At 46.8% G+C, this 26,685-nt stretch overlaps 1 protein-coding gene across 1 annotated transcript; it reads right to left on the reverse strand.

The window, feature by feature from the left end:
• Positions 1–568: 568 nt before the first annotated feature.
• On the reverse strand, positions 569–14,575 carry LOC112558252 (carbohydrate sulfotransferase 15-like). Its single transcript, XM_025228604.1, has 9 exons — positions 14,423–14,575; positions 11,571–11,747; positions 10,504–10,654; positions 9,106–9,301; positions 8,645–8,740; positions 4,733–4,889; positions 2,552–2,723; positions 1,912–2,059; positions 569–845 (listed from the first exon to the last, which is right to left on the reverse strand). The coding sequence occupies exons 1-9, from the start codon at positions 14,437–14,439 to the stop codon at positions 634–636; spliced, it is 1,326 nt and encodes a 441-aa protein (XP_025084389.1). The 5' UTR covers positions 14,440–14,575; the 3' UTR covers positions 569–633.
• Between the last annotated feature and the right edge of the window lie 12,110 nt (positions 14,576–26,685).

Genomic DNA, 26,685 nt, shown 5'->3' on the forward strand with positions numbered 1-26,685 from the left:
GTTGTCGCTGTTGTTGTTTTTTGAATTTCCGGGGCGTAGCTGCCGCCTTTGGAGAGTCAGCCCTGGACAGTCAGCACACATGTCACGTGGGTCTCTTGACCCCACACCTTGCTACCATGAGTGCTGCTTGACCCCACACCTTGCTACCATGAGTGTGTTGCGATGTAGTTGATGATGTATTCTGTGTTGAGATGTGGAGCAGTTGATGTATTCTGTGTTGAGATGTGGAGCAGTTGATGTATTCTGTGTTGCGATGTGGAGCAGTTGATGTATTCTGTGTTGCGGTGTGGAGCAGTTGATGTATTCTGTGTTGCGGTGTGTAGCAGTTGATGTATTCTGTGTTGAGATGTGGAGCAGTTGATGTATTCTGTGTTGCGATGTGGAGCAGTTGATGTATTCTGTGTTGCGGTGTGTAGCAGTTGATGTATTCTGTGTTGAGATGTGGAGCAGTTGATGTATTCTGTGTTGCGGTGTGTAGTAGTTGATGTATTCTCAGTTGCGGTGTGGAGCAGACCTAACCAAAGTAACATCTACATTAAAACACATACACACAGACTACAGACGAGGAAATACATTTACTAGTCTCTGGACCACAAGAGCTAGCTGTACGATTTAATCCACAACTTTCTGTCTTTAGCTCGGCGTCCCTTTGGCTGTTGGACTCTTTCCTTTCTTGAGGTTGCGGTCGTCCTTCAGCAGCTTGGAGAGTCTGTTGGTGAAGGGGAGGTAGAAGTCGTGCAGCAGCTTGACTGTGCGGTTCTGCATGGGGCCGATCTTGTAGTAGACGTTGGGCGAGGGCTTGGACATGGAGCTAACCGTCTCAAACTCCGCGTCGGACATGGCAGCTGCACAGCAAGCATCGCCAACAGCAGTTAGCAGCAGGAAGTCGGGTAGTCACAGGTCAAGGCTACAGGGGACTGCTAGAGGTCAAGGCTACAGGTGACTGCAAGAGGTCAAGGCTAGAAGCGACTGCTAGAGGTCAGAGCTAGAAGCAAAAAATGTCTGTCGGGACAAAGGGATATCACTGATTCTAACTGAACAAGGGCTTTTAACTCTACATATCGACAGTACACACGTCTATATACGGAAACACAGTAGATACATCAGTGTTTGAAGCACTGTACCACTCGCACCAGACATCTAAAACATCTAAAACATTATATCACTTTCGTGCAGCTCTTGAAGCACTAGGCCACTTACATGAGAGGCTTGAAACAGTGAGCCACTTGCACATAAGATGTTAGAAACATCGCGCTACTTGTAGAAGGCGGACATAAAGACTTCAAAACTGTGTAAGTGATGTCCTGTTGTACACAAGTCATCACTTTGATTTCCTGTTGTATAAGTCCTGTTGTATAAGTGATGTCCTGTTGTACACAAGTGATGTCTTGTTGTAAAAGTGATGTCTAGCTGTATAAGTGATGTCCTGTTGTATAAGTGATGTCTCGCTGTACACAAGTGATGTCTTGTTGTACACAAGTGATGTCTTGTTGTATAAGTGATGTTGTAAAAGTGATGTCTAGCTATATAAGTGATGTCTTGTTGTATAAGTGATGTTGTAAAAGTGATGTCTAGCTATATAAGTGATGTCTTGTTGTATAAGTGATGTTGTAAAAGTGATGTCTAGCTATATAAGTGATGTCTTGTTGTATAAGTGATGTCTCGCTGTACACAAGTGATTTCCTGTTGTATAAGTGATGTTGTATAAGTGATGTCTAGCTATATAAGTGATGTTTCGTTGTATAAGTGATGTCTCGCTGTACACAAGTGATTTCCTGTTGTATAAGTGATGTTGTATAAGTGATGTCTAGCTATATAAGTGATGTTTCGTTGTATAAGTGATGTCTTGCTGTATAAGTGATGTCTACTGTTACCACGTACAGAGGAGGATGGGAATAGTGAGCCACTTACATAAGCCCAGAAAATTGAAGACTTCTTTAAGAGATCTTGAAATTTCATTCACATAGTTCTCAAAACGAATGACGTAGACTTGGTCAGGAGGGAAAACTCTCAACCAGTCCTCCACGAACACGGCGTACGCTCCACCTGAAAGATCTATCTGATACACACACACACACACACACACACACACACACACACACGCACGCACGCACACACACACGCACACACACACACAAACGCACGCACGCACACACACACACACACACACACGCACACACACATACACACATTAGCAGGTAGTAGGATGAGGTTAGCATTAGCACATAGTAGGACGAGGTTAGGGTTAGGAGATAGCAGGACGAGGTTAGCATTAGCACATAGTAGGACGAGGTTAGCATTAGCAGATAGCAGGGTGAGGCTATCACTGGGGTATATGACTATGTTAACAGTAGAACATATCAGGACGAGGCTAGCAGGGGATAGCAGGGTGAGGTCAACATTAGGAAGGAGGAGGAGCAGGTGCCAAGAGCCAGTAGAAGACGACTGTGTGCCACGTGAGCACCACAGACTTTTCTCACGGTGTACACCATGGCTAGCTAGAGGATTCCTACAGAGTACCTACAGGATACATATTTGTCAGGGTACCTACAGGATACATATCTGCCAGGGTGCGGTTGTAGATGCAGGCCCGGACAGGAAGGTTCTTGAAGCATTCCTTGTAGGCCGGCACAGCGCGGATGATGAACTCGTGCAGCTTCTGGGTGCTGGGGTCCTTCAGGCGCTCTGTGGAGGCCGCTGCCAGGGTGTAGGTGGAGAATATCCTGCAGCAAGTCAACCAGCAGTACATCACGTGTCATGCCCCAGGTGACATCACACACCCATTCTACACCAGTCATCTCATTGCACCTTACATCCTACGAGTGGTGACCTTTGGCCTCCGGAGGAGACCAGCTGTCTGTCCTTCTGTCTCGTCTGTGAATGCAGGTCAAGATTTGGTTTCTCCTCCTCATCTGTGATGTTTGTCGTCTCCTCCTCATCTGTGATGTCTGTTGTCTCCTCCTCATCTGTGATGTTTGTTGTCTCCTCCTCATCTGTGATGTCTGTTGTCGCTTCCTCATCTGTGATGTCTGTTGTCTCCTCCTCATCTGTGATGTCTGTTGTCTCCTCCTCATCTGTGATGTTTGTTGTCTCCTCCTCATCTGTGATGTCTGTTGTCGCTTCCTCATCTGTGATGTCTGTTGTCTCCTCCTCATCTGTGATGTCTGTTGTCGCTTCCTCATCTGTGATGTCTGTTGTCTCCTCCTCATCTGTGATGTTTGTTGTCTCCTCCTCATCTGTGATGTTTGTTGTCTCCTCCTCATCTGTGATGCTAGCTGAGCGTTGGTCTGTGTTATGAAATGTTTTTCAGTGTTTATGGTGCGCCATTTCTTACAACAGACATCTTCCTCCACTAACGGCTTCTGTCTCCTCTTCCTCCATCTTGCTTTGGATTGTTGACCGTACCGGATGCTGTGCCTTCTTTACTGACACTTGTAGTTCTAGTTGTGGACCAGTTTGAACCGTTGTGGACCAGTATGGAACATGCCGTTCTCCATTTATTATTTAGGAATCACGTGTGTTGCTTCATGTTGTGCAGCTTAAACTCTAGCTTGATGTGCTTCACGATGTCATCTGGTGATGAGAGATGGTTGTGTGGTTGTGTGTGTGTGGTTGTGTGTGTGTGTGTGTGTTTGTGTGTGTGTGTGTGTGTGATCCCCCATCCTGCTCCCTGCGTGTCAGGGTGTGTATGGGTGGATGGCTGACTGTATGCCGAGATCAACGCAGTTGACGGTCAGACTTGCTCTTCAGGAAAAGCTCGAAGATGGAAGTGAGCGAGACTCTTGATGTCAACACTATAATGACTGTAACTCTGTAAGTGTAATGCTCTCTTGCACCATTAACCTAACACTTGCTTGTTTAGAACACAAAGTTATTTGCTTCATTAGTCTGAAATGTTCTCTATGAAATGATAAATAGAACGAAACGCACATAAACATTGAGAACTAAAATCTTGGCTCTCAAGACATGGACACGTGTGTGCACGGCCTGTACCTGCACCTGCACCTGCACCTGCACCTGCACCTGCACCTGTACCTGTACCTGCACCTGCACCTGTAGTGCGAATGAGAGCTGCTCTTCTCGCTCCTCCCGCTCTCTCCATGTACCTCCCGTGGCAGCGACAAAAATATGGACTGACACCGAAACACTGGACACTGGGGCATCCTTCCACACAACAGTTCAAACCACCTTCTGGGTGTTTATTATTGTCCTTACTCTCGCAGACTCTGCTGACATAGCCATTGTCGTCCTTTGCTAGACCGGAAGCTGTTCTGTCCATAGCCTCGTTCTAGGAGTTAATTGTAAAAAATATGGTCTGCGAGCCATCCAGGTGAGAGATTCATGGTGTCACTGGCTGCTGTTGCTTCGCTTGTTCAGTGGCCGGACTGAGCCCTGCTCTCCACTGCCGTAAATCCTCACATTCGCTATTGCGACAACTGTGTCTTGAGCCAACCGACACGTGACACGTCAGACACTGGGGACACCGACCCTCGCTTTGAGGAAACCAACTTCACAGTCTGGTGTTGGCAGGCAGGCAGTGAGTGTGAGTGTAAATAATGATAAGACCACAGAAACCAGCATAATGATGATTATCTTTGAGTCTTCTTCTGAGTAAAGCACTTTGACCCCGCCTTTAATAGTGTGGAAAGGCGCTGTCTAAATAACAACAACAACAACAACAACAACAACAAAAAACAACAACAGTCCGTGGTCATACTCAACATGCTCTCACCTGTCGACAGGCTCCCTGATCATGATGATGATCTTTGCATTCGGGTTCAAGTGACGCAGGTGGTTAGCAATGGTGACACGGGGCTCGGCGCAGCCCTGGTTACCTGTCAGGTGTCGCCATATACGCACGTCCGAGAAGTAGTCCAGCGTCTTTTCACCTGAGGATGATGGAATTGAAATAGTCATCGTCATTCCTGCTGTGGTTTTAGTTTCTGTAACTGCTGGAACGTCCAGACCTTGTACCAGACTGGCAGGATGCTCCAATTAGTCAAGGAGTTTGACAACTACAACTTGGACATCCTGGGAGTCAGTGAGGTCAGATGGACCGGCACGGGAAAGAGGAGACTAGCGTCAGGACATACCATCTTGTTCTCAGGAAGATCAGACGCTCAGCACTCTGAAGGAGTAGCTCTACTCCTCAACAAGAAAACGGAAAAGGCACTGCTGGAATGGAAGCCTTATGGACCTAGGCTTTTGAGAGCAAGATTCCATTCCAAGTACACCAAGCTGACAGTGCTAGCTTGCTATGCACCAACAAATGACTCTGAGGCAGAAGACAAGGATGCTTTTTACGATCAGCTCCACGCAGCCTCAGAAAGCGTTCCAGCCCACGACATGTTGCTCATCATCGGCGATCTCAATGCCAAGGTGGGAAGTGACAACACCTACAGGGAGCATGTCATGGGCAAACATGGAATCGGAAGCATCAATGACAACGGAGAGAGACTGGCAGACTTTTGTGAAGAAAACAACCTACTGATTGGAGGCACACTCTTCCCACACAAAGACATCCACAAGGCAACATGGACATCACCAGATGGGATCACAAAGAACCAGATAGACCATGTCATCATCAACCGAAAATGGAGGAGCTCACTTCAAGATGTTAGAGCCTACAGAGGAGCAGACGTTGCCAGTGACCACACTCTTGTGATAGCCACAGTTTCTCTGAAGCTGCGTCGATCACGAGGAGAACAGGCACGTCAGCAGAGAGTGGACTCCGGCAAACTAAAAAATCCAGCCACCGAAAGGGCCTTTGCTATGGAAGTAAAAGACAGGTTCCAGGCACTAGGAGACAACAAGAGATGACCTTAGACGACTTCAATCGAGTCTTACAGGAATCAGGAGAGAAAATACTGGGCTTCCAACGGAAAAAGAAAGAACAGTGGATCAGAGAAGAGACATGGAAGAAGATAGAAGAGAGAAAGTCAGCCAAACAAAGAATCAACAGCACCAGATCTGAACGCCTGAAGGAACAACACAGACAAAGGTATACAAAACTGAACAAAGAGGTAAAGAGGATGACAAGAACCGACAAAAGATATCACATAGAGAAACTGGCAGATGAAGCAGAAAATGCAGCAAGTAAAAATGACCTGAAGACACTGTACAAGATAAACAAACAGCTAAACAACGGGTTTAAGAACAGTGATGTGCCAGTGAAAGACGTGAACGGTAATGTCGTCGAGGGAGAGGCAGGAAAACTACAGCGCTGGAGGGAGCATTTTGAGTCAGTTCTGAACAGACCAGATCCCCCTCAGCTTGCAGACATCCAGCCAGCAGCTATAGACCTTGACATCTGCACAGACCCACCAAGCCTGGAAGAAGTGACAGCAGCAGTCAAGACAATGAAGAGCGGCAAAGCACCAGGGGCAGATGGAATAACAGCAGAGATGTTGAAAGCAGACGTGAATGTGACAGCTCCCAAGCTGACTGAAATCTTCAGGCAAATTTGGGAATCAGGGCAGGTCCCTGTTGCGTGGAAGACAGGGCTCATCTTCAAGTTACCCAAGAAAGGAGATCTTGGAGACTGCAATAATTGGAGGGGCATAACACTTCTTTCAAACCAGCAAGGTCTTCAGCAAGATTGTTTTGTCAAGACTGACGGCAACTCTTGAGAAAGACCTCCGACCACAGCAAGCAGGATTTCGCCCTGGGCGATCCTGCTCCGAACACATCTTCATTCTGCGACAGATTCTGGAGCAGAGCAACGAATGGAACACACCGCTGTACATCAATTTCATCGACCTGGAGAAGGCTTTTGACAGCATCCACCGCGAGTCCTTATGGAAGATCCTGAGGCATTACGGAGTCCCTGCAAAACTTGTTCAGGTCATTGCAATGCTGTACAGCGATTTCAAATCCCAGGTTGTCTGTGACACGGAGCTCACAGACCCCTTCAACGTCAGTACCGGGTGAAGCAGGGCTGCATTCTGTCGCCGTTCCTCTTCATCCTGGCCATGGACTGGATCATGAAGACTTCCACCGACAGCGAGAGGAGAGGGCTCAGATGGACCATGACTATGACAGCAACAACAGCGCTGGAAGACTTGGACTTTGCTGATGACATTGCCCTGCTGTCACACCGCCACCAAGACATGCAGGAAAAAACAAAGGCCTTCTCAGAAACAGCTGGAAACCTTGGCTTGAAGGTCAGCACAAAAAAGACTAACAGTATGAGAGTGAACGCCAGAGTCCAAGACAGCATCAAACTAAATGGAGAAGAGATTGAGGAAGTTGACAGTTTCTCCTATCTTGGGTCCAAAATGTCAAACACCGGGGATGTGGAGGTGGAGATTCGAGCCCGACTGGCGAAAGCCAGTCAGGCCTTTGCCTCACTCAGGAGCACATGGAAGGCAAAAAACATCAGCCAGAAGATCAAGCTGAGAATCTTCAAGTCAAATGTGATCAGCACCCTCCTTTACGGATCAGAATCTTGGAAGATGACCAAAACCATCAGTAACAAGCTTGACGTCTTCCAAAACAGATGCCTCAGGCGCATACTTAACATCTTTTGGCCAAACACCATCACCAACGAAGAACTCCACGAAGAAGTGAAACCGAGTCCATCACCACGCAGGTTCAACGAAGGCGTTGGCGATGGATTGGACATGTGCTCCGCCAGCAGACAGCAGACCTTTCCAGAGTCGCCCTACGATGGACTCCAGACGGCCGACGAAAACGAGGCCGCCCAAAGGAAACTTGGAGAAGAACAGTGGAAAGGGAGATGAAAGGAAAGGGCTGGACATGGGGTCACCTAGAGCGGGTTTCAGCCGATCGACATCGGTGGCGGACTCTGGTTGAGGCCTTATGTGCAACCTGATGCACGAAGAGGAATAGATAGATAGATTCCTGCTGTGGGGAAGCGTGTGTGAGCTGTGTGTACATTGACAATCACGACTGCAGGATGGCACTGGTGGTCTCACTTTGGTATAAGACTGAGTAAAGACACCTGGCACAGGACGTAGAGCTCACCACGTAGACGTGAGATAGATGTAACACAGCACGTAGACACATAGACATCACAGAGGGCGCTCACACTAGACATCTAACATATAATATCACATTATTACTTGCACACAAAGACTTGCACACTGTAAGACCTTTTCCCTCACACGATAGATGTCACAAGGCTACATGATCCACACAGACAGGGATTACACAGGGTACGTCACGTGACATAACACGAACATCTGATCCATTATGTCCATAGACAGAGAGAGAACGAGAGAGAAAGAACACGTGGTACATGGAACTAGCGCACACCATAGATATAACATAGACTACATCCACCCAGACTACATTACACTAGATTGTACTGTAGATATGACAGGATATATCCCACACATTGTATTGCAGATATAACAGGATATATCACACACATTGTACTGTAGATATGACAGGATATATCCCACACAGCACACATTACTGTAGATATAACATAGGGTACACGGCACATACATTGTACTGTAGATATGACAGGATATCTACTGATATCTACTCTATATCCCACACACCACACATTGTGACACAGGGTACATGACACACATTGTACTGTAGATATAACACAGGGTACACCACACATACGTTGTACCCTAGAAGTAACAGGGTACACTACATACACTGTACTGACCAATGACTTTGCGAGAAGTGCCAGTACTCTTGATGTCTTCATGAATGGACTTCGCCACAGGGTTAAAGACGTTGGCGTACCACCGCAACCCGGCACCTGTAGGAGAGACAGGAGAAGTGCTCAGTGCACTGCAGGAGAGACAGGAGAAGTGCTCAGTGCACTGCAGGAGAGACAGGAGAAGTGCTCAGTGCACTGCAGGAGAGACAGGAGAAGTGCTCAGTGCACTGCAGGAGAGACAGGAGAAGTGCTCAGTGTACCTGTAGGAGAGACAGGAGAAGTGCTCAGTGCACCTGCAGGAGAGACAGGAGAAGTGCTCAGTGTCACACTGTACGGTCATGTGTTCAGTTTTTCAGTGTTGTATGTGTTCACACCAGGTGACCCCGTGTTCTCCCTGTTTCACTCAACAGTTCATTCAGCGTTACTCAGCTGTACCTTACGCTCTGAGCCTGAACTCATTGTACCTAGTGTTCTGAGCCTGTTGAACCAGTGAACCTCTTTTCTGGTGCTGACGACTTCCGGGTGGGCCAGGAGGCGCTTGTAGAGGTCGGGGGCGCCACTTTTGGTGGACCCTATGACGTAAAAGTAGGGTAGACACCGCAGTCGTCCACCTTCATACCAGCAGGGATTGCGGCTCTTGTCTGTGTAGGGTGGAGGATCCTGAAAGATACAGAGCTCAGTGAAGGGGACAGGATATCAGGCGATACAGGGTACAGGGTACAAACACGGTTGGGGAAGCAGCTCGCGTGCTAACGGCGTTCGTCTAGTCAATGACAATGGCAGCCTGCACGTGAGAGGTCGGTCACGTTTAATCTCTCCACACACACATCAGCGCACTGGCCGGCTGTCACGTGGGAGCGCGCGAGCTTATTAATTAAGGCGCAGACGTGTTTGTAACAGCTGGCCGTGCAGTCCGCCATCTTACATCTTGATGTTTAATTAAAACCCGCACGTGCAGGGGTGTAGCCTCCCACTCTCAAATGTAGATAACTGCCATGTCAGTTGGCCTCATTACACTGATGACGTGTAGATAACAGCCAGTCAGTAGTCCACTACACTGACGTCATGTCAGTAGTCATCACTACACTGACGTCATGTAGATAACTGCCCAGTCAGTAGTCCACTACACTGACGTAAGATAACCGCCCAGTCAGTAATCATCATTACACTGATAACGTGTAGATAACAGCCAGTCAGTAGTCATCACTACAATAACACTGACGTCATGTAGATAACCGCCCAGTCAGTAGTCATCACTACAATAACGCTGACGTCATGTCAGTAGTCATCACTACACTGACGTCATGTAGATAACTGCCCAGTCAGTAGTCATCAATACACGGACGTCATGTAGATGACAGCCCAGTCAGTAGTCATCACTACAATAACGCTGACGTCATGTCAGTAGTCATCACTACACTGACGTCATGTAGATAAAACTGCCCAGTCAGTAGTCATCACTACACTGACGTCATGTCACTAGTCATCACTACACTCATGTCGTGTCGCTAACCCTACGTTGGTTTGTACACCTTATCATGTCGAACAGCGTCGGTGGACAGCATTACAGTGTAATCATGTAATGAAATGACGCAACACAGAGTAACTCTGAGACTGCAATGAGCTAGTGTCCCCGGGTACGGGTACATCAGACGTCACCGGGTATGTTCTAGCCCAGTCAAGACGGACAAGTATTCACAGGTAAAATGAGAGACTTGCCACATACTAGACAGCACAGGTCTAGTGACACAGAAACTGAATGTCGAGGGTGTGTATGTTTGTGTGTTTGTATGTTTGTGTGTTGCATGTGACCTGCGGCTGTCCAGAGGTTAGCAAGACGCACTGAGGTCAAGAGTTCATACCACGAAGCCGTAGGTCTTGTTTCTGATGGCGGAGTCGGGGGCACAGCACACCTCCCCCACCGGCTTGTCGCCCACGAACTTCAGCGTGAAATCCTTCTTGAACTCGTCCAGCTGCTCGGACCAGAACGGCGTCTCTTCTGGCAAAAGGGGTCTGCGTAACGACAGTCACGTGACACTCTTCTTTATCGACAAGTGCAAACAAAAGGTCAGATAGACATACAACAGGTCACAGGTACGACAGGTAAGTCACAGATACGACAGGTAAGTCACAGATACGACAGGTAAGTCACAATTACGACAGGTAAGTCACAGGTACGACAGGTAAGTCACAATTACGACAGGTAAGTCACAGGTACGACAGGTAAGTCACAATTACGACAGGTAAGTCACAGGTACGACAGGTAAGTCACAATTACGACAGGTAAGTCACAGGTACGACAGGTAAGTCACAATTACGACAGGTAAGTCACAGGTACGACAGGTAAGTCACAATTACGACAGGTAAGTCACAGGTACGACAGGTAAGTCACAATTACGACAGGTAAGTCACAGGTACGACAGGTAAGTCACAATTACGACAGGTAAGTCACAGGTACGACAGGTAAGTCACAATTACGACAGGTAAGTCACAGGTACGACAGGTAAGTCACAATTACGACAGGTAAGTCACAGGTACGACAGGTAAGTCACAGATACGACAGGTAAGTCACAATTACGACAGGTAAGTCACAGATACGACAGGTAAGTCACAGGTACGACAGGTAAGTCACAATTACGACAGGTAAGTCACAATTACGACAGGTAAGTCACAGATACGACAGGTAAGTCGGAGCCACTACAGCTCAGCTACAAAATCGATGTCAGAAACGGAATCAACAGGTCAGTCACATAATTAGTAGGTCAGGCACAGAATCAACAGGTGATTCGCGGTGTATTAATGCAGTATCGATGTTGAGGATGTCTGTAGGCCTGCATTATTAGTGAAGCTGTAGTGTCGACACTGATGGTGTGTAGTACTAATGTTGAGGATGTCGCTGCTGTGCATCACACGTGCTCTTTGTAGTTACCCGTCGTCTGGACACGCCTCCAGACTGCTGGCAGCGACACTCCGCTTCTGGTTGTTGCTGTCGCTGTTGCTGCTGTCGCTGTTGGTGCGAAGATTGATGGGCAGCACGAGGTGCATGAACAACATTGTCATCATGGACACGCCAACGGCCAGAGGAAGTTTTCTCTTGGACACCATCCTGACAACAACATCAACACACGGTGACAACATACACCCTCCTCATAGCAACACCTAGCATCGCCATAGCAACAACAACACGCGGTGTAGATATACTCAGTGCATAGTGAGCATGACAGCAGTCAGTGTAAAACGACAATGACACTTTACAGTATGAACTCAATGTACAACAACATACAACATACTTTACAGTATGTACTCCACATACAACAACAATGACACTTTACAATATGTACTCAGTATATAACGACATGACACTTTACAGTATGTACTCAATGTACAACAACAATGACACTTTACAGTATGTACTCAGCATACAACAACAATGACACTTTACAGTATGTACTCAGCATACAACAACAATGACACTTTACAATATGTACTCAGTATATAACGACAATGACACTTTACAGTATGTACTCAATGTACAACAACAATGACACTTTACAGTATGTACTCAGCATACAACAACAATGACACTTTACAGTATGAACTCAATGTACAACAACAATGACACTTTACAGTATGTACTCAGCATACAACAACAATGACACTTTACAGTATGTACTCAATGTACAACAACAATGACACTTTACAGTATGTACTCAATGTACAACAACAATGACACTTTACAGTATGTACTCAATGTACAACAACAATGATAATTTACAGTATGTACTCAGTATATAACGACATGACATGACATTTCAATGACACTTTACTCAGTATATAGCGACATGACACTTCACGATATATACTCAACACATAACGACAATGACACTTTACAGTATGAACTAAGTATATAGCGACATGACACTTTACAGTATGTACTCAGCATACAACAACAATGACACTTTACAGTATGTACTCAGCATACAACAACAATGACACTTTACAGTATGTACTCAATGTACAACAACAATGACACTTTACAGTATGTACTCAATGTACAACAACAATGACACTTTACAGTATGTACTCAATGTACAACAACAATGATAATTTACAGTATGTACTCAGTATATAACGACATGACATGACATTTCAATGACACTTTACTCAGTATATAGCGACATGACACTTCACGATATATACTCAACACATAACGACAATGACACTTTACAGTATGAACTAAGTATATAGCGACATGACACTTTACAGTATGTACTCAATGTACAACAACAATGACACTTTACAGTATGTACTTAATGTACAACAACAATGACACTTTACAGTATGTACTCAATGTACAACAACAATGACACTTTACAGTATGTACTCAATGTACAACAACAATGACACTTTACAGTATGTACTCAGCATACAACAACAATGACACTTTACAGTATGTACTCAGTATATAACGACAATGACACTTTACAGTATGAACTGCACATATAACGACAATGACACTTTATGATATATACTCAACATATAACGACAATGACACTTTATGATATATACTCAACACATCGAAAATAACACCAGTGCACCTTGACAGCGTACTACAAGTTACAATAATGAGAGTAGGTGGTCAAACTATACCTGGGGTAACGCGACAATAACAGTACTGTGTACAAATCCAGTGGTTTGTGGCTTGATATAGACTCTATAGACTATGGCAGTGATGCCCAACATTTTCGGCCTGCGGGCCATATCCATTTCGGACAGCCGTGTCGCGGGCCACTTCACCACAAAAATACAAAAAGGAAAAAAAAATAGAGCAGATACCCTTTTTTATTAGAAACAAGTTGTACTTACCATTAATTATGTAGTAATTAGTGGGATATTTGAAGTTGTTTTCCCGAAACCAACTTCTGAATGTCCGGCTGCATCGTAGAGACACCAAGTCGGAGCACTGAATCGAAATGTTCGTCCATCGAAAAAAAGATTGGGAAACGCCCCTACGTGGGGATAAATACTTCTTCTTCCCTTTTTTCGTGTTTTTCGGTTTGGTTTTTTTTCGGGTTTTTTTTTATTACTAACATGGCGATTTCCTGCACTGTGGGCAGAAGTTTCGCGGGCCGGATGGCACCGCGTCGCGGGCCGGATATGGCCCGCGGGCCGTAGGTTGGGCATCCCTGGACTATGGCACTACACACGTGACCGGGTATCTGGCCCTCTCTCTGTTGTACACTAGCCTCGTATTATCCTACACGTGACCGGGTATAGGCCTCTTTGTATATTTGTAGACTACACGGACACCCTCCTACAAGCGGTCAGGTCTCTGGCGCCCTCTCTCTCTATATGTATATATGTGTACACACAAACACCAGTACACCACTGTACAAGCGGCCAGGCCTGTGTCCGGCAGGTGTCGCTGTACCTGTACTGCTGTACACAGTGCCGAGCGCAGTGCCTAGCATCCGTCAAGGGGCTACAAAGCGGAGGCAGAGTGCTGTGACCTGAGGAGACAGACACGCTGCATGACGGACACACGTGGATGCAGGTCAGCAGGTCAGCAGGTCAGCGCTGGACACTCGAGGCTCAACTTCTCGAGCTTCCCCTTGGCCAGCAGACCCCTGGCACGGAGCTGTGACGTCAGTGGTGACCGTGGGCAGCAAGTTAACGGCTCGATGGACAGGACGTGACGTCACAATACGACGGTTGTTATTTATTGTCCTGCGGTTTGTTCTATTACGCACATAGGCAAAGACAAAGAGTAAGGGTACCTACCCGTTTGCTGGGATCATCACTCCGGTTCGTCGCAACTTCTGTCTCCTACAAAGGTGTCCACCCTCTTGGCCGCCTGGCCAGCCCTCCGCTGTCTAGAACACGTCACCAGGTGGCGCCTGACACTCCTTGCCGACCGACAGAAGTAATTATCAGTATTGCTGCTGCACACCAGTTAGGTGAGGGGCGGGGGGCAGGGGGCAGGGGGCAGGGGGCACGGGACGGGGGAGAAGCTCGACCTACGTTATTGACTGCAGTTGTCAGCGGCACGTCGATGAGGCGCTGCGACAGATGACACGAATGTCAACACACACATCACTGTCACTGGCGGGCAGGCGACTGAAGACCATGTTGTGACATGACATAGGAGGCTAGGAGCGAGCATAGTCACGTGACGTAGAGATGCACGGCACCAAGCTGAGAGCTGACTGCTGCTGTTCATGTTCTGTCAGCAAAGCTCCAGCACCAACAATCTTCACCCTCCTACGGATTGTGGAGCTTTCTGTCGGATTGGCTGTGGTGTGGGGCTGTACTGTAGAGATGTGGGGCTGTACGTTACAGATGTGGGGCTGTACTTTAGAGATGTGAGGCTACACGTTACAGATGTGGGGCTGTACGTTACAGATGTGGGGCTACACGTTACAGATGTGGGGCTGTACGTTAGAGATGTGGGGCTGTACTTTAGAGATGTGGGGCTGTACTGTAGAGATGTGGGGCTGTACTGTAGAGATGTGGGGCTGTACTGCAGAGATGTGGGGCTACACATTACAGATGTGGGGCTGTACTTTACAGATGTGGGGCTGTACGTTAGAGATGTTAAATGTTTGACAGCACAGCATCACACCTTCGTGAAGTGTACTGGACTGCTGGCAGACGATTTTTTCCAGTCAATAACACAGCAGTACAGCAGCCGACAACATGTCAACATGTCAACAAGTCAACATGTCAACATGTCAACAAGTCTCCTCCAACCTGTGTACGGGGCGCACGACTCGCTTCACTGAAGTCGCCAGTGGGACAGGAATCAGGGAATCCAGTATTCCCACACACAATACACAGAACTGGCTTGGTAGTTGTTTGTACTTTCTTGTTTACATAGGTGATAGCTTTAGCTGAGCGTTAGTAGGTCTGTAGCTAAGCAACTGTTTGTTGGTATTTATTTAGTTGTGTTATGTATTTCAGCATTTAAATACATTTTATTTTGTTAGTAATTATATTCTGTTTGTTTACTAAAGATAAAAATAAACATATGGCGGGAAACGCACAGACCCACGGGAGATTAAACTACCTGCGCCACACACACACACACGTCACACACCAACACACACACACACACGCCATCAACGATACAAGACCACTTTGTGTGAAGGTCAAAGGTTGTCACACGCTCACAGAAGTCTAGTGTAGCCATGACTTGCAGTCTGGGTCATTAGCAAGAGCAAGTTAGCAGCAGGTACCCCGGGTACACAAATCATTCAGCAGTAAAGGACTTTCACAGAGGCCTTGCTCTTGTGTCAGCAGCTGTAACATTACATTTCGTGTTTGTGTCAGCTGTAACATTTTACTTTGTGTTTGTGTCAGGAGCTGTAACATTACATTTTGTGTTTGTGTCAGTAGCTGTAACATTACATTTAGTGTTTTGTGTCAGGAGTTGTAACATTACATTTAGTGTTTTGTGTCAGTTGTAACATTACATTTTGTGTTTGTGTCAGGAGTTGTAACATTACATTTTGTGTTTGTGTCAGCTGTAACATTTTACTTTGTGTTTGTGTCAGCTGTAACATTTTACTTTGTGTTTGTGTCAGCTGTAACATTACATTTTGTGTTTGTGTCAGCTGTAACATTACATTTTGTGTTTGTGTCAGTAGCTGTAACATTACATTTCGTGTTTGTGTCAGCTGTAACATTACATTTTGTGTTTGTGTCAGTAGCTGTAACATTACATTACATTTTGTGTTTGTGTCAGGAGTTGTAACATTACATTTTGTGTTTGTGTCAGCTGTAACATTTTACTTTGTGTTTGTGTCAGCTGTAACATTTTACTTTGTGTTTGTGTCAGCTGTAACATTACATTTTGTGTTTGTGTCAGCTGTAACATTTTAATTTGTGTTTGTGTCAGCAGCTGTAACATTACATTTCGTGTTTGTGTCAGCTGTAACATTACATTTTGTGTTTGTGTCAGTAGCTGTAACATTACATTTAGTGTTTTGTGTCAGGAGTTGTAACATTACATTTTGTGTTTGTGTCAGCTGTAACATTTTACTTTGTGTTTGTGTCAGCAGCTGTAACATTACATTTTGTGTTTGTGTCAGCTGTAACATTTTACTTTGTGTTTGTGTCAGCTGTAACATTTTACTTTGTGTTTGTGTCAGCTGTAACATTACATTTTGTGTTTGTGTCAGCTGTAACATTTTAATTTGTGTGTGTGTCAGCAGCTGTAACATTACATTTTGTGTTTGTGTCAGCTGTAACATTTTACTTTGTGTTTGTGTCAGCAGCTGTAACATTACATTTTGTGTTTGTGTCAGCTGTAACATTTTACTTTGTGTTTGTGTCAGCTGTAACATTACATTTTGTGTTTGTGTCAGCTGTAACATTACATTTTGTGTTTGTGTCAGCTGTAACATTTTAATTTGTGTTTGTGTCAGCAGCTGTAACATTACATTTTGTGTTTGTGCCAGCAGCTGTAACATTTTACTTTGTGTTTGTGTCCAAGACATGATGTCGAGGAATTTCACACGTGGACCAAGAGCGAACTGTCTCCGTTGACTGGCATGATTCACAGCCTGACATTAGGCAAGGGAGACTAATGGCTCAGCTGTCGTCACATTGATTTGAGAACCAGAATAGCGAAGGGAGACAAATGCATTGCGCGAGCCGCCAGAGCCTCAAACAATTCGTGAAAAAACTCGGTGCACATCAAGGGAGCGAACCCCACCAGCATGAAGCCAGTACCACGGTACAGACAATCACATGCAGCTAGGGAATAGTTCACAATCACATGCAGCTAGGGAATAGTTCACAATCACATGCAGCTAGGGAATAGTTCACAATCACATGCAGCTAGGGAATAGTTCACAATCACATGCAGCTAGGGAATAGTTCACAATCACATGCAGCTAGGGAATAGTTCACAATCACATGCAGCTAGGGAATAATTCACAATCACATGCAGCTAACAACACTAGAGTACACACAATCACGTGCAGCTAGCAACACTAGAGTACACACAATCACATGCAGCTAACAACACGAGAGTACACACAATCACGTGCTAGCAGCCGATACCTGGGTACACAGCAGCTTACAGTCAGTAGCAGGACCTGACGAGACAGTCACAGACCGGAGACACCAGATAGACGAGATAGACATAAAAGTAGAGAGGAGGCAGTCAGACACAGCCAGCCAGCCAGCCAGACAGACAGACAGGCAGACAAGCAGGTAGGTAGACAGACAGACAGACAGACGAGCAGGCAGATAGACAGACAGAGAGACAGCCAGATAGACAGACAAGCAGGCAGACAGACAGACGAGCAGGCAGGCAGACAGGCAGGCAAAGATGGATAGTGAAACTGAAGACAGCTGGAGGAATCCCTCCCACCAAACCTTGTCAGCCACCCTCCCTCACCATCTCCTGTCCCCGGCGAACAAAAGCCGCCATTACGGGTGTTTATGTCTGAAGCCAGAGAGCGAGAACCAAAGGAAGGCGGGTGGCTGACGTGTTGATGTGTGTGGTTAGCGTGGAAACAAGTTCACCTGCTACAGGGGAGACACACGGTGGAGGCTGCTTCAGGTGCCGGCCAACCAGCCCACCGACTGGACACGGAAGGGAAGAGAAGGTGATGGTGGTGGTGGTGGCGGTGGTGCTGGTGATAGTGGTGGTGGTGGTGGTGGTTGTGATAGTGGTGGTGGTGGTGGGTGATGGTGGTGGGTGGTGATAGTGGTGGTGGTGGTGATAGTGGTGGTGATAGTGGTGGTGGTGGTGGTGGTGGTGATAGTGCTGGTGATAGTGGTGGTGATAGTGGTGGTGGTGGTGATAGTGGTGGTGGTGGTGGTGGCGGTGGTGCTGGTGATAGTGGTGGTGGTGGTGGTGATGGTGGTGGTGATAGTGGTGGTGGTGGTGGTGATAGTGGTGGTGATAGTGGTGGTGGGTAGTGGTGGTGGTGGTGGTGGTGGTGATGGTGGTGGTGGTGGTAGTGATGGTGATGGTGGGAGTGGTGATGGTGGTGGTAGTTCCTCATTTCCTGCGAGTGTATTTACGACTACAGCGCCAGTGGCCAGCAGCAGTGTGTGTTTACAAGCCGAGCGTCAGCACGTGTTGACGTGCGCGTGTTGCTAGGGTTGCGTCAACTCAGGGGGAGTTCACTCCTTTCATTGCTCGTCGTCCCTGTGTTCTCAGTTGTCTTCTCATTCCTCGAGTCAGCTGCTGCTAACAATTTCAGTGACAACACTCGGCTCAGGTAATATGCGTCCTCAGACAATAAAACACGTGATAATGAGCTCCATCTGCCGGCACAAGAGGTGACAAGGCGATAATGACACGCCCCTTCCGGTGACTGACTGACACAAAGACTCTGTGAGCAACAGACTTCTCTGATGTAAGTCTGTGGTGAGATATAAGTCTGTGGTGAGATATATACCTGAGGTGAGATAGAAATCTGTAGAGTGATGCAAGTCTGAGGTGAGATGTAAGTCTGTGGTGAGATGTAAGTCTGTAGAGTGATATAAGTCTAAAGTGAGATATAAGTCTGAGGTGAGATGTAAGTCTGTGGTGAGATGTAAGTCGGAGGTGAGATGTAAGTCTGTAGAGTGATATAAGTCTAAATTGAGATATAAGTCTGAGGTGAGATATAAGTCTGTGGTGAGATATAAGTCTGAAGTGAGATATAAGTCTGTGGTGAGATATAAGTCTGAGGTGAGATGTAAGTCTGTGGTGAGATGTAAGTCTGTGGTGAGATATAAGTCTGTGGTGAGATATATACCTGAGGTGAGATAGAAATCTGTAGAGTGATGCAAGTCTGAGGTGAGATATATACCTGAGGTGAGATGTAAGTCTGTGGAAACGTAGAAGTCTGTGGTGTGCGCTCTTTGTTGCGCCTGCTCTAAACCTCTATCCACAACTTCTGTCCGGCACGGGTGGGTGGAAGCTGACTGACAGCAATACCCGGGGTATCAGTTGCCATTTGACCTCATTGATAGCGAGCTATGTTCGGGGATAACCTGGGGATAGTTCGGGGAAGGTACCAGTTATTCTCAGTCTTTAAATCATCCTTTGCACCCGTACCCGTAACCGTCTTGTGCAGTACTCGGGTAGCGAAATGATGGCAGTAGTACAGACTCTTATCTACCTGCTCTTCACTTTTATCGTTCAATAACTTTAAGATGGCGCGTGCAGCGATAAACATCTTGGTTAGTGTTAGTGAAAAATGTCTTCCTTTGAACACCAATGTAACAAGCATCGTGCGTTATTAAAAGTGTTTTTGAACCTCAGCTGACCGTTAGAAGTCGTCGTCGTCCCTCACGCGTGGCGCTTGGTGCGGCGGGGACACTAGAGGGCGCTCTGCAGCTTGTTGCCAGAATCTGTTGGTAAGATGTCTACTTGGCGAGCTCTCTGAGGGATGTTGAGCTATTTATGAGTCTATTTCTGGCGAGCTGTGTGGGGGGTTACCGGGACCATAATTTTCATGTGAGCACTTGGAGCACTTACAAAGTCACACGTGACCACATGCTACCTGCGTCATTGGGGGATGGATGGATGGGGGGGGGGATGATGTCTTTTGTCGGAGGTGACACTGACAGCAGACGTGGCTATTAGCAGCATCCTCACCTCATCACTTATCTCGTCATGCAGTCAGCTATTGTAGGTGGCGCTGCTAAAGACAGTGACCCCTGTGACCTGCAGTGAAGTGTGACAATATCGATAGTGTCATTTTTCTCAAGGGTCAGCAGGCTTCGCTTCCTTCTCCTCGTCTTCATGAAGAAGAAAGTCAAGAAACAGCTTGAGTCGCTGCCTGCACACGTGTAGCATATCCTGCCTGTCATTTCTACACTAGCAGGGTCTCCTGTCGCCCTGTAGTGCTCCTAGTCTTCACTGTGAGACTTCTGTTACAGTGTTTTGTATAACACTATATATCAGGGGTGGGCAATTAATTTTCCCAAGGGCCGCATGAGAATTTAGGATGGTTTTAGAGGGCCAGACTAATATAGTTAACTCAGTTTTACCCAATACTGTATATATAGTATATATACTGGAGGGCGGGCCAGCGGGCGGGCCGGTCAGAGACAGGAATGGGCCGGCCTTTGCCCAGGTCTGCTATATATGTATATCTTGGCGGAAGGATGTCCAGAGTTCACCCTCCCTGTGGGAAGATAGTGAAGTAAACATCAACATTGTGAGAGTTAAAACACTCACTGTGGCCAGCAGCTACTTACAGTGAGTGCGACTCACGGTCGAAATGTGAGGCGAGGTCATCTCACGGAAAACGTTGCCGACATCTGGAAGGTGAGACATCGGCAACCAGTGGACTGGACTGGACTGGACCACAGACTGACAGACAACAAGCGCTGTACTACCTGTGACTACACCTTACAACAAGAAAAACAATCACAAAATAAAAATACACTGGCTTCACCTGGACAACACAGACAGACCATCACCAGACAGACCATCACCAGAGAGGACCTCACACTGGCTTCAGTTGCCTTCACGCTGTCAGGCTGTGGTGGCTGTTGTGGATACTGAAGCAGGCCTGATACACTGATCACACCTACAAACAAGCCTAAGGTGTGAAGACAGATTTCAGTCACGCCTTTGATCAGAAGCTGGTTAGCAGATTCAAAAGTACGAAAGAACACAAAGAATGATTAGTTCCAATAGTATGAAAGGACATAACGATTGGCTGGTTTGAGAAAACTACACTGCTCCTTCGTGACCTGCAGTCAGTCAGTCGTCCCTTGACTGCCACCTGTGGTTGGGAGGATGACATGGATAGACTAGCAGCTGACAGGCCGCCATCTTATCTATTGTGAGCGATAGTCAGCAGTCCTGTACACGACGACCAGTCCAGTCTTGGTCCTTCGTAAGTCAGTTCTTCCTCTGACCACCGAGGTGTCCACTACCCTCCAGGGTACCTTGAAGGACAGTCTTCCACAGGGGGTCGTGCCGGTCACACCAGCCAGAGCCGAACTGTTCCAGGGATCCTGTGGTGGCGCTGACAGGAATCCATGAGCAGTGTGTGATCCACTGTGTCAAATGCTGCTCTAAGATCTGCCCCATCAACAACCAGCCTACCCTGATCATACCCTGTATACTCCAATCATATCCTGATCACCCTGACCATACCACCTCTACCCTCACCCTACCTTGCCTACCTTTTATCTCTCCAGTCAGTGACGTCCCCCTGGCGTGCCTAGAGGTCTCTGATGGCCTGTGAGACAGGGGAGACCACCTTGTCTGCTAGCCCGTGTCAGTGGCGGGTGTGTGTCGGGTGTGTGGCGGGTGTGTGGCGGGTGTGTGGCGGGTGTGTGGCGGGTGTGTGGCGGGTGTGCGCTGCTGCAGGAGGCGGACAGCACCAGGTGGGCGGGTTGGTGCTGGGTGGGAGGGAGGCTTACAGCTGCGGCGTCCTCAGTAGCCAGATGCATGAGAGAGCTGCAGGTGTGTGAGAGAACAGCAAGTGTAGGACACATCGCAGGTGTAGGACACATCTCAGGTGTAGGACAGGCCCAGCGCAGGTACAAGAGTGGCAAACGCAGAAATGCAGCGAGACAAAAGTCGACAATATCATACCTTAGGGGGCCACTGCAGGTGGCGCTTCCCTGAGTAGAGTTCAAGAGTCAAGAACATCTCAACATGAAACACATACAGGTGGGTCCTTTTATTCTGCGTGTTTCTCTGTGTTCTTGTCACGTGTTTGTGTTCTTGTCACGTGTTTGTGTTCTTGTCACGTGTTTGTGTTCTTGTCACGTGTTTGTGTTCTTGTCACGTGTTTGTGCTCTTGTCACGGGTGTTGTGTTCTTTTAGTATCTTTTATGATGTTTTTCCCGTGTTTGACACCTTACTAAAAACTTGTTCGTCTTTTCTGTCTTCAAGTAGTTTGTCGGTCTTTGCTGTCACAGACACTTGCACTTTGTGTCTGTCTGAGATTCTTGTACTTTATGTGACTGGGCGAGCGTGTTGTTGTCCACTGTAAGACTGGCCGGCCTGTGTGTTGTTGTCCTGTCCCAGTTGTAGTCTGCTGCTGTGGGTGAAGAGAACAACTGCTGCTACTGGCGAAATGAGTTGCCAGGTAACTTAGCAAAGGTAGCATTTATTGTTGATAGTTGATACTTTTATTGATATAAGTTATGACTGATATTTTGTAGCGAACAACTAGCATTTTGAATGTTGGTCGTGTCGTGAAACAAGCAGATGCTAATTATAGCAGAAATAAAGTTTGTCGACCTTTAACACCAAAAGCCCCATCAGTCTTTTCTGTAGCAGGAAGAAGCCGAATGGGAAAGTATGTCTGGCATCGGACTTTACTTTCACAAAAACCTGAACATAGCGAAACTTGATCAGGAGAATCAATGATGATTGAAATAAACATTTGATAAATCAAGAAACGTCACTATTGTCACGTGAGTTGACAAACTGGACACTGGACTGACTTGCATCCTCCGCAGTGTGTGGGTGTGTCTGTCTGTGTGTGTGTGTGTGGTTCTGTCTGTCTGTCTGTCTGTCTGTCTGTGTGTTTCTGTGTGTGTGTGTGTGTCTGCCTGTCTGTGTGTGTGAGTTTTTGTGTGGTTCTGTCTGTCTGTGTGTGTGTGGTTCTGTCTGTCTGTCTATGTGTTTGTGTGTATTTGTGTGTGTTTATATGTGTGTGTCTGTGTGTGTGTGTGTGTGTGTTTGTGTGTGGTTCTGTCTGTCTGTGTGTCTGTGTGTGTTTATGTGTGTGTGTGTCTGTCTGTCTGTGTGTTTGTGTGTATTTGTGTGTGTTTATGTGTGTGTGTTTTTCTGTCTGTCTGTGTGTCTGTGTGTGTTTATATGTGTGTGTCTGTCTGTGTCTTTGTGTGTTTATGTGTGTGTGTGTCTGTCTGTGTGTTTGTGTGTATTTGTGTGTGTTTATGTGTTTGTGTGTGTTTCTGTCTGTCTGTGTGTCTGTGTGTGTTTATGTGTCTGTCTGTCTGTGTGTTTGTGTGTGTTTATATGTCTGTCTGTCTGTGTGTTTGTGTGTGTTTATATGTCTGTCTGTCTGTGTGTCTGTGTGTGTTTATATGTCTGTCTGTCTGTGTGTTTGTGTGTGTACCAGCTGTCAGGGTTTGTCCGCAGTTTCTGCCTTCAGTTGACAGACTCACTAATGTTGTCTGTCCTGTACTGTCCGGGCTGACGAGTATTGTTTGTCCTGTGATGACAGAGCTCATCAGTATGGTCTGTCCTTTGATGACAGAGCTCATCAGTATTGTTTGTCCTGTGATGACAGAGCTCATCAGTATTGTCTGTCCTTTGATGACAGAGCTCATCAGTATTGTTTGTCCTGTGATGACAGAGCTCATCAGTATTGTCTGTCCTTTGATGACAGAGCTCATCAGTATTGTTTGTCCTGTGATGACAGAGCTCATCAGTATTGTCTGTCCTTTGATGACAGAGCTCATCAGTATTGTTTGTCCTGTGATGACAAAGCTCATCAGTATTGTCTGTCCTTTGATGACAGAGCTCATCAGTATGGTCTGTCCTGTGATGACAGAGCTCATCAGTATTGTTTGTCCTGTGATGACAGAGCTCATCAGTATTGTCTGTCCTTTGATGACAGAGCTCATCAGTATTGTCTGTCCTTTGATGACAGAGCTCATCAGTATTGTCTGTCCTTTGATGTCAGGGATCGCAATTATTGTCTGTCTTTTGATGTCCGGACTTTCTAGTGCACAACTATTGTCTGTCCTTTTAGCGACAGGGGTCTCTAGTGTTGTCTGTTCTTTGAGGACACAGTTGACTAGTTGTTTTGCTGCAGGCAGAGGTGAGTTGTATTGATGTTCGGTGATGAGCTACTTGCACAGGTTCGTGAAGTACACAACTGTTCAATAGCAGCATTGATTCATTACTGCCTGTACTTCTTTTCAACCCCAATCCCACTGACGTGGCGAACAATTCTAGACAGCCTCGTCTCCTCCCCCAGGCAACTCGCACGTTTACGAGCGATCCCCCTATTCTGACACAGATTCTCCGATCATGTATTACACCATCCAACCTCTTCGACTCATCACTTCTGTCTTGTATCACAATCTATCTCGTTACACTCTTCGTATTCGTGCCCGGTACATAGTTGCCCACCCTGGAGTTATCTAAATGTCCGCGACCTGATTCATAACCATAAAAGAAGCTCTCCGACCCACCCTCCACGACACAACTCCACGGTAAACCCATAGCAATCATCCACACACCACGCACACCCTCAGCTACACCAGGCCCTAGCTCTCATCCACTTACCGACTCGCCTCCCACCGCCCAAGTAACCCTTGCTCCAAGCTTCCCCCTACCCGCAGTATCGCCATCTCTTTGACAAGTACCCTTCCCCTTTTTGCTTGATAACCTCTACTCATGATGGCCGCTCTAATAATCGCAGTTCTTCCTCAGTGATCCTATTCGGCTGGTTTGCCGCAGTTGTCGCACACGGGCCCTGCTTCTATATAACGTCCACGTCCCTTCTATCTGATATCATAAACAATCTCGTCCCACATCTCCATCCCCACACGGTTCACCACGCACACAACTGTCACCGACCCTTAGCTCTTCCTTCTGCACCCTTTCCGACCATGGCCGACCAATCGCTAAACCTACTATAATCCCTCACCGCTGATTTACCCTCATCCGCTTTCCTTAGGTGCTTAGCCTCCTGCCAAACTGTACGAAGATACCTTGCATCACAGGCCATCTTCCGTCAAGCATCGGAATCTGCTCACATCTCTACCATCTTACTGCGACAAAATCAGATGCGCCCATCCGTGTCCCTTTCGCCCAACTAACACCTAATAACGGCTTGGATTCTAGATAATCTAACGCATATTACTGATACATGTCACACTCTTCTCTCCCTGTAATTGCACTGATACAGACTCGTGTTCCTTAAGATTTAAACCACACCTTTAATGGCGAGGAGAACCAAATATCGTCATCCTCCATACCCCTGCTTTACTCATCGATATCCGCTCTTGTGAGTAGTGACCTACTGTTCCCAATGCACTTGATTCAATCTAACTGCCTTCTTTTCTTTTGTATCATCATTGCATGTTCTGTTCTTTCTGCCTACAAAAGCGTGTTGCCCTTATCTAATTTCAAACTCAGTCACGCCTGGCTTCGTTATGTTTGGCCCTCTCTAATTTCGCCTAGTCAGTGACTCAGCTTCATGTACGACTTCCTCACAAGATCATATGTTGCCTGTCCTGCTCGTCTCGCGTACACTCGCAGACCACAAGCTCCCACTCATTACGTGCTGCATAGGTGAGACTGCCGTCTGGTCTAGCGAGCGTCATCAGCACGCTTAGCCTCTTTGAGCCGATCATTAGGTTATCGCTATCAGTTCAGCCGCTGTTAGTTCCTCGGCAAGCCCGCCTACCACACAATAATTGAAGTAAGCGCGAAGCTATGTTCGTATGCCTCGTTTGCTTTATAGGAGTTAACTGGAAAATAAATCGCCTGCCAGCAGATCCAGGAGATTAGTTTCTAGAGAACATCGTGTGTCGACCAACGTTAGCTCTGTGCACGAATACATCGATGCCCAGGTTTCGGGCTGTCTGGGTTCAGATTTCCGTGCGAGTATGACTGCTTCTTCTTCCTCGTATTTGTAACATGTGTATCTAGATATAGCTCGCTAGGCACTGCCTTCGTCGTAGACTGATCGTAGTCGCTGAACTGCCTTGTCGTGACATGATTTAGTGCGCTGAACTGCTCCTTGCTCGTGACATGATCTAGTCGCTGACTGCCGCTGCCCACTGTTACCATCTTTCGTGATTCCCCTTTTGGGAAATAAATTCCATTTGGCGGAAACCCCTTTAGTCGACTGGCTGTCCTTGTCGTGCTGTCTTTAGTCGTGTACTGTGCCTTGTATTCGTGAGTCATGATGCTCTAGTCCGCACTAGTAACCTGCCTTGTCTGTGACCATGCGATCTTAGTCTCCCGCCTGACTGCCTGTCGTCGACATGACCTTACGGCGCTCAACATCTCGCCGTGTAAACGCCAAACAGCCCTTCCGCATCTGCTCGTCAATCTCACTACTGATTCCGCCACCTCCTCC

Source organism: Pomacea canaliculata, linkage group LG2, assembly GCF_003073045.1.
Source record: "Pomacea canaliculata isolate SZHN2017 linkage group LG2, ASM307304v1, whole genome shotgun sequence".
Classification (NCBI taxonomy): Eukaryota; Metazoa; Mollusca; class Gastropoda; order Architaenioglossa; family Ampullariidae; genus Pomacea; species Pomacea canaliculata.

Bases quoted from the DNA above. Each gene is read 5' to 3' on its own strand.
- LOC112558252 (XM_025228604.1), bottom strand. The intron at 8,741-9,105 runs GTACAATGAGTT...TCTCTCCTACAG, and splicing joins CAACAGGCTCAGAACACTAG to GTGCCGGGTTGCGGTGGTAC. The intron at 2,724-4,732 runs GTGAGAGCATGT...GACTTGCTGCAG, and splicing joins ATCAGGGAGCCTGTCGACAG to GATATTCTCCACCTACACCC.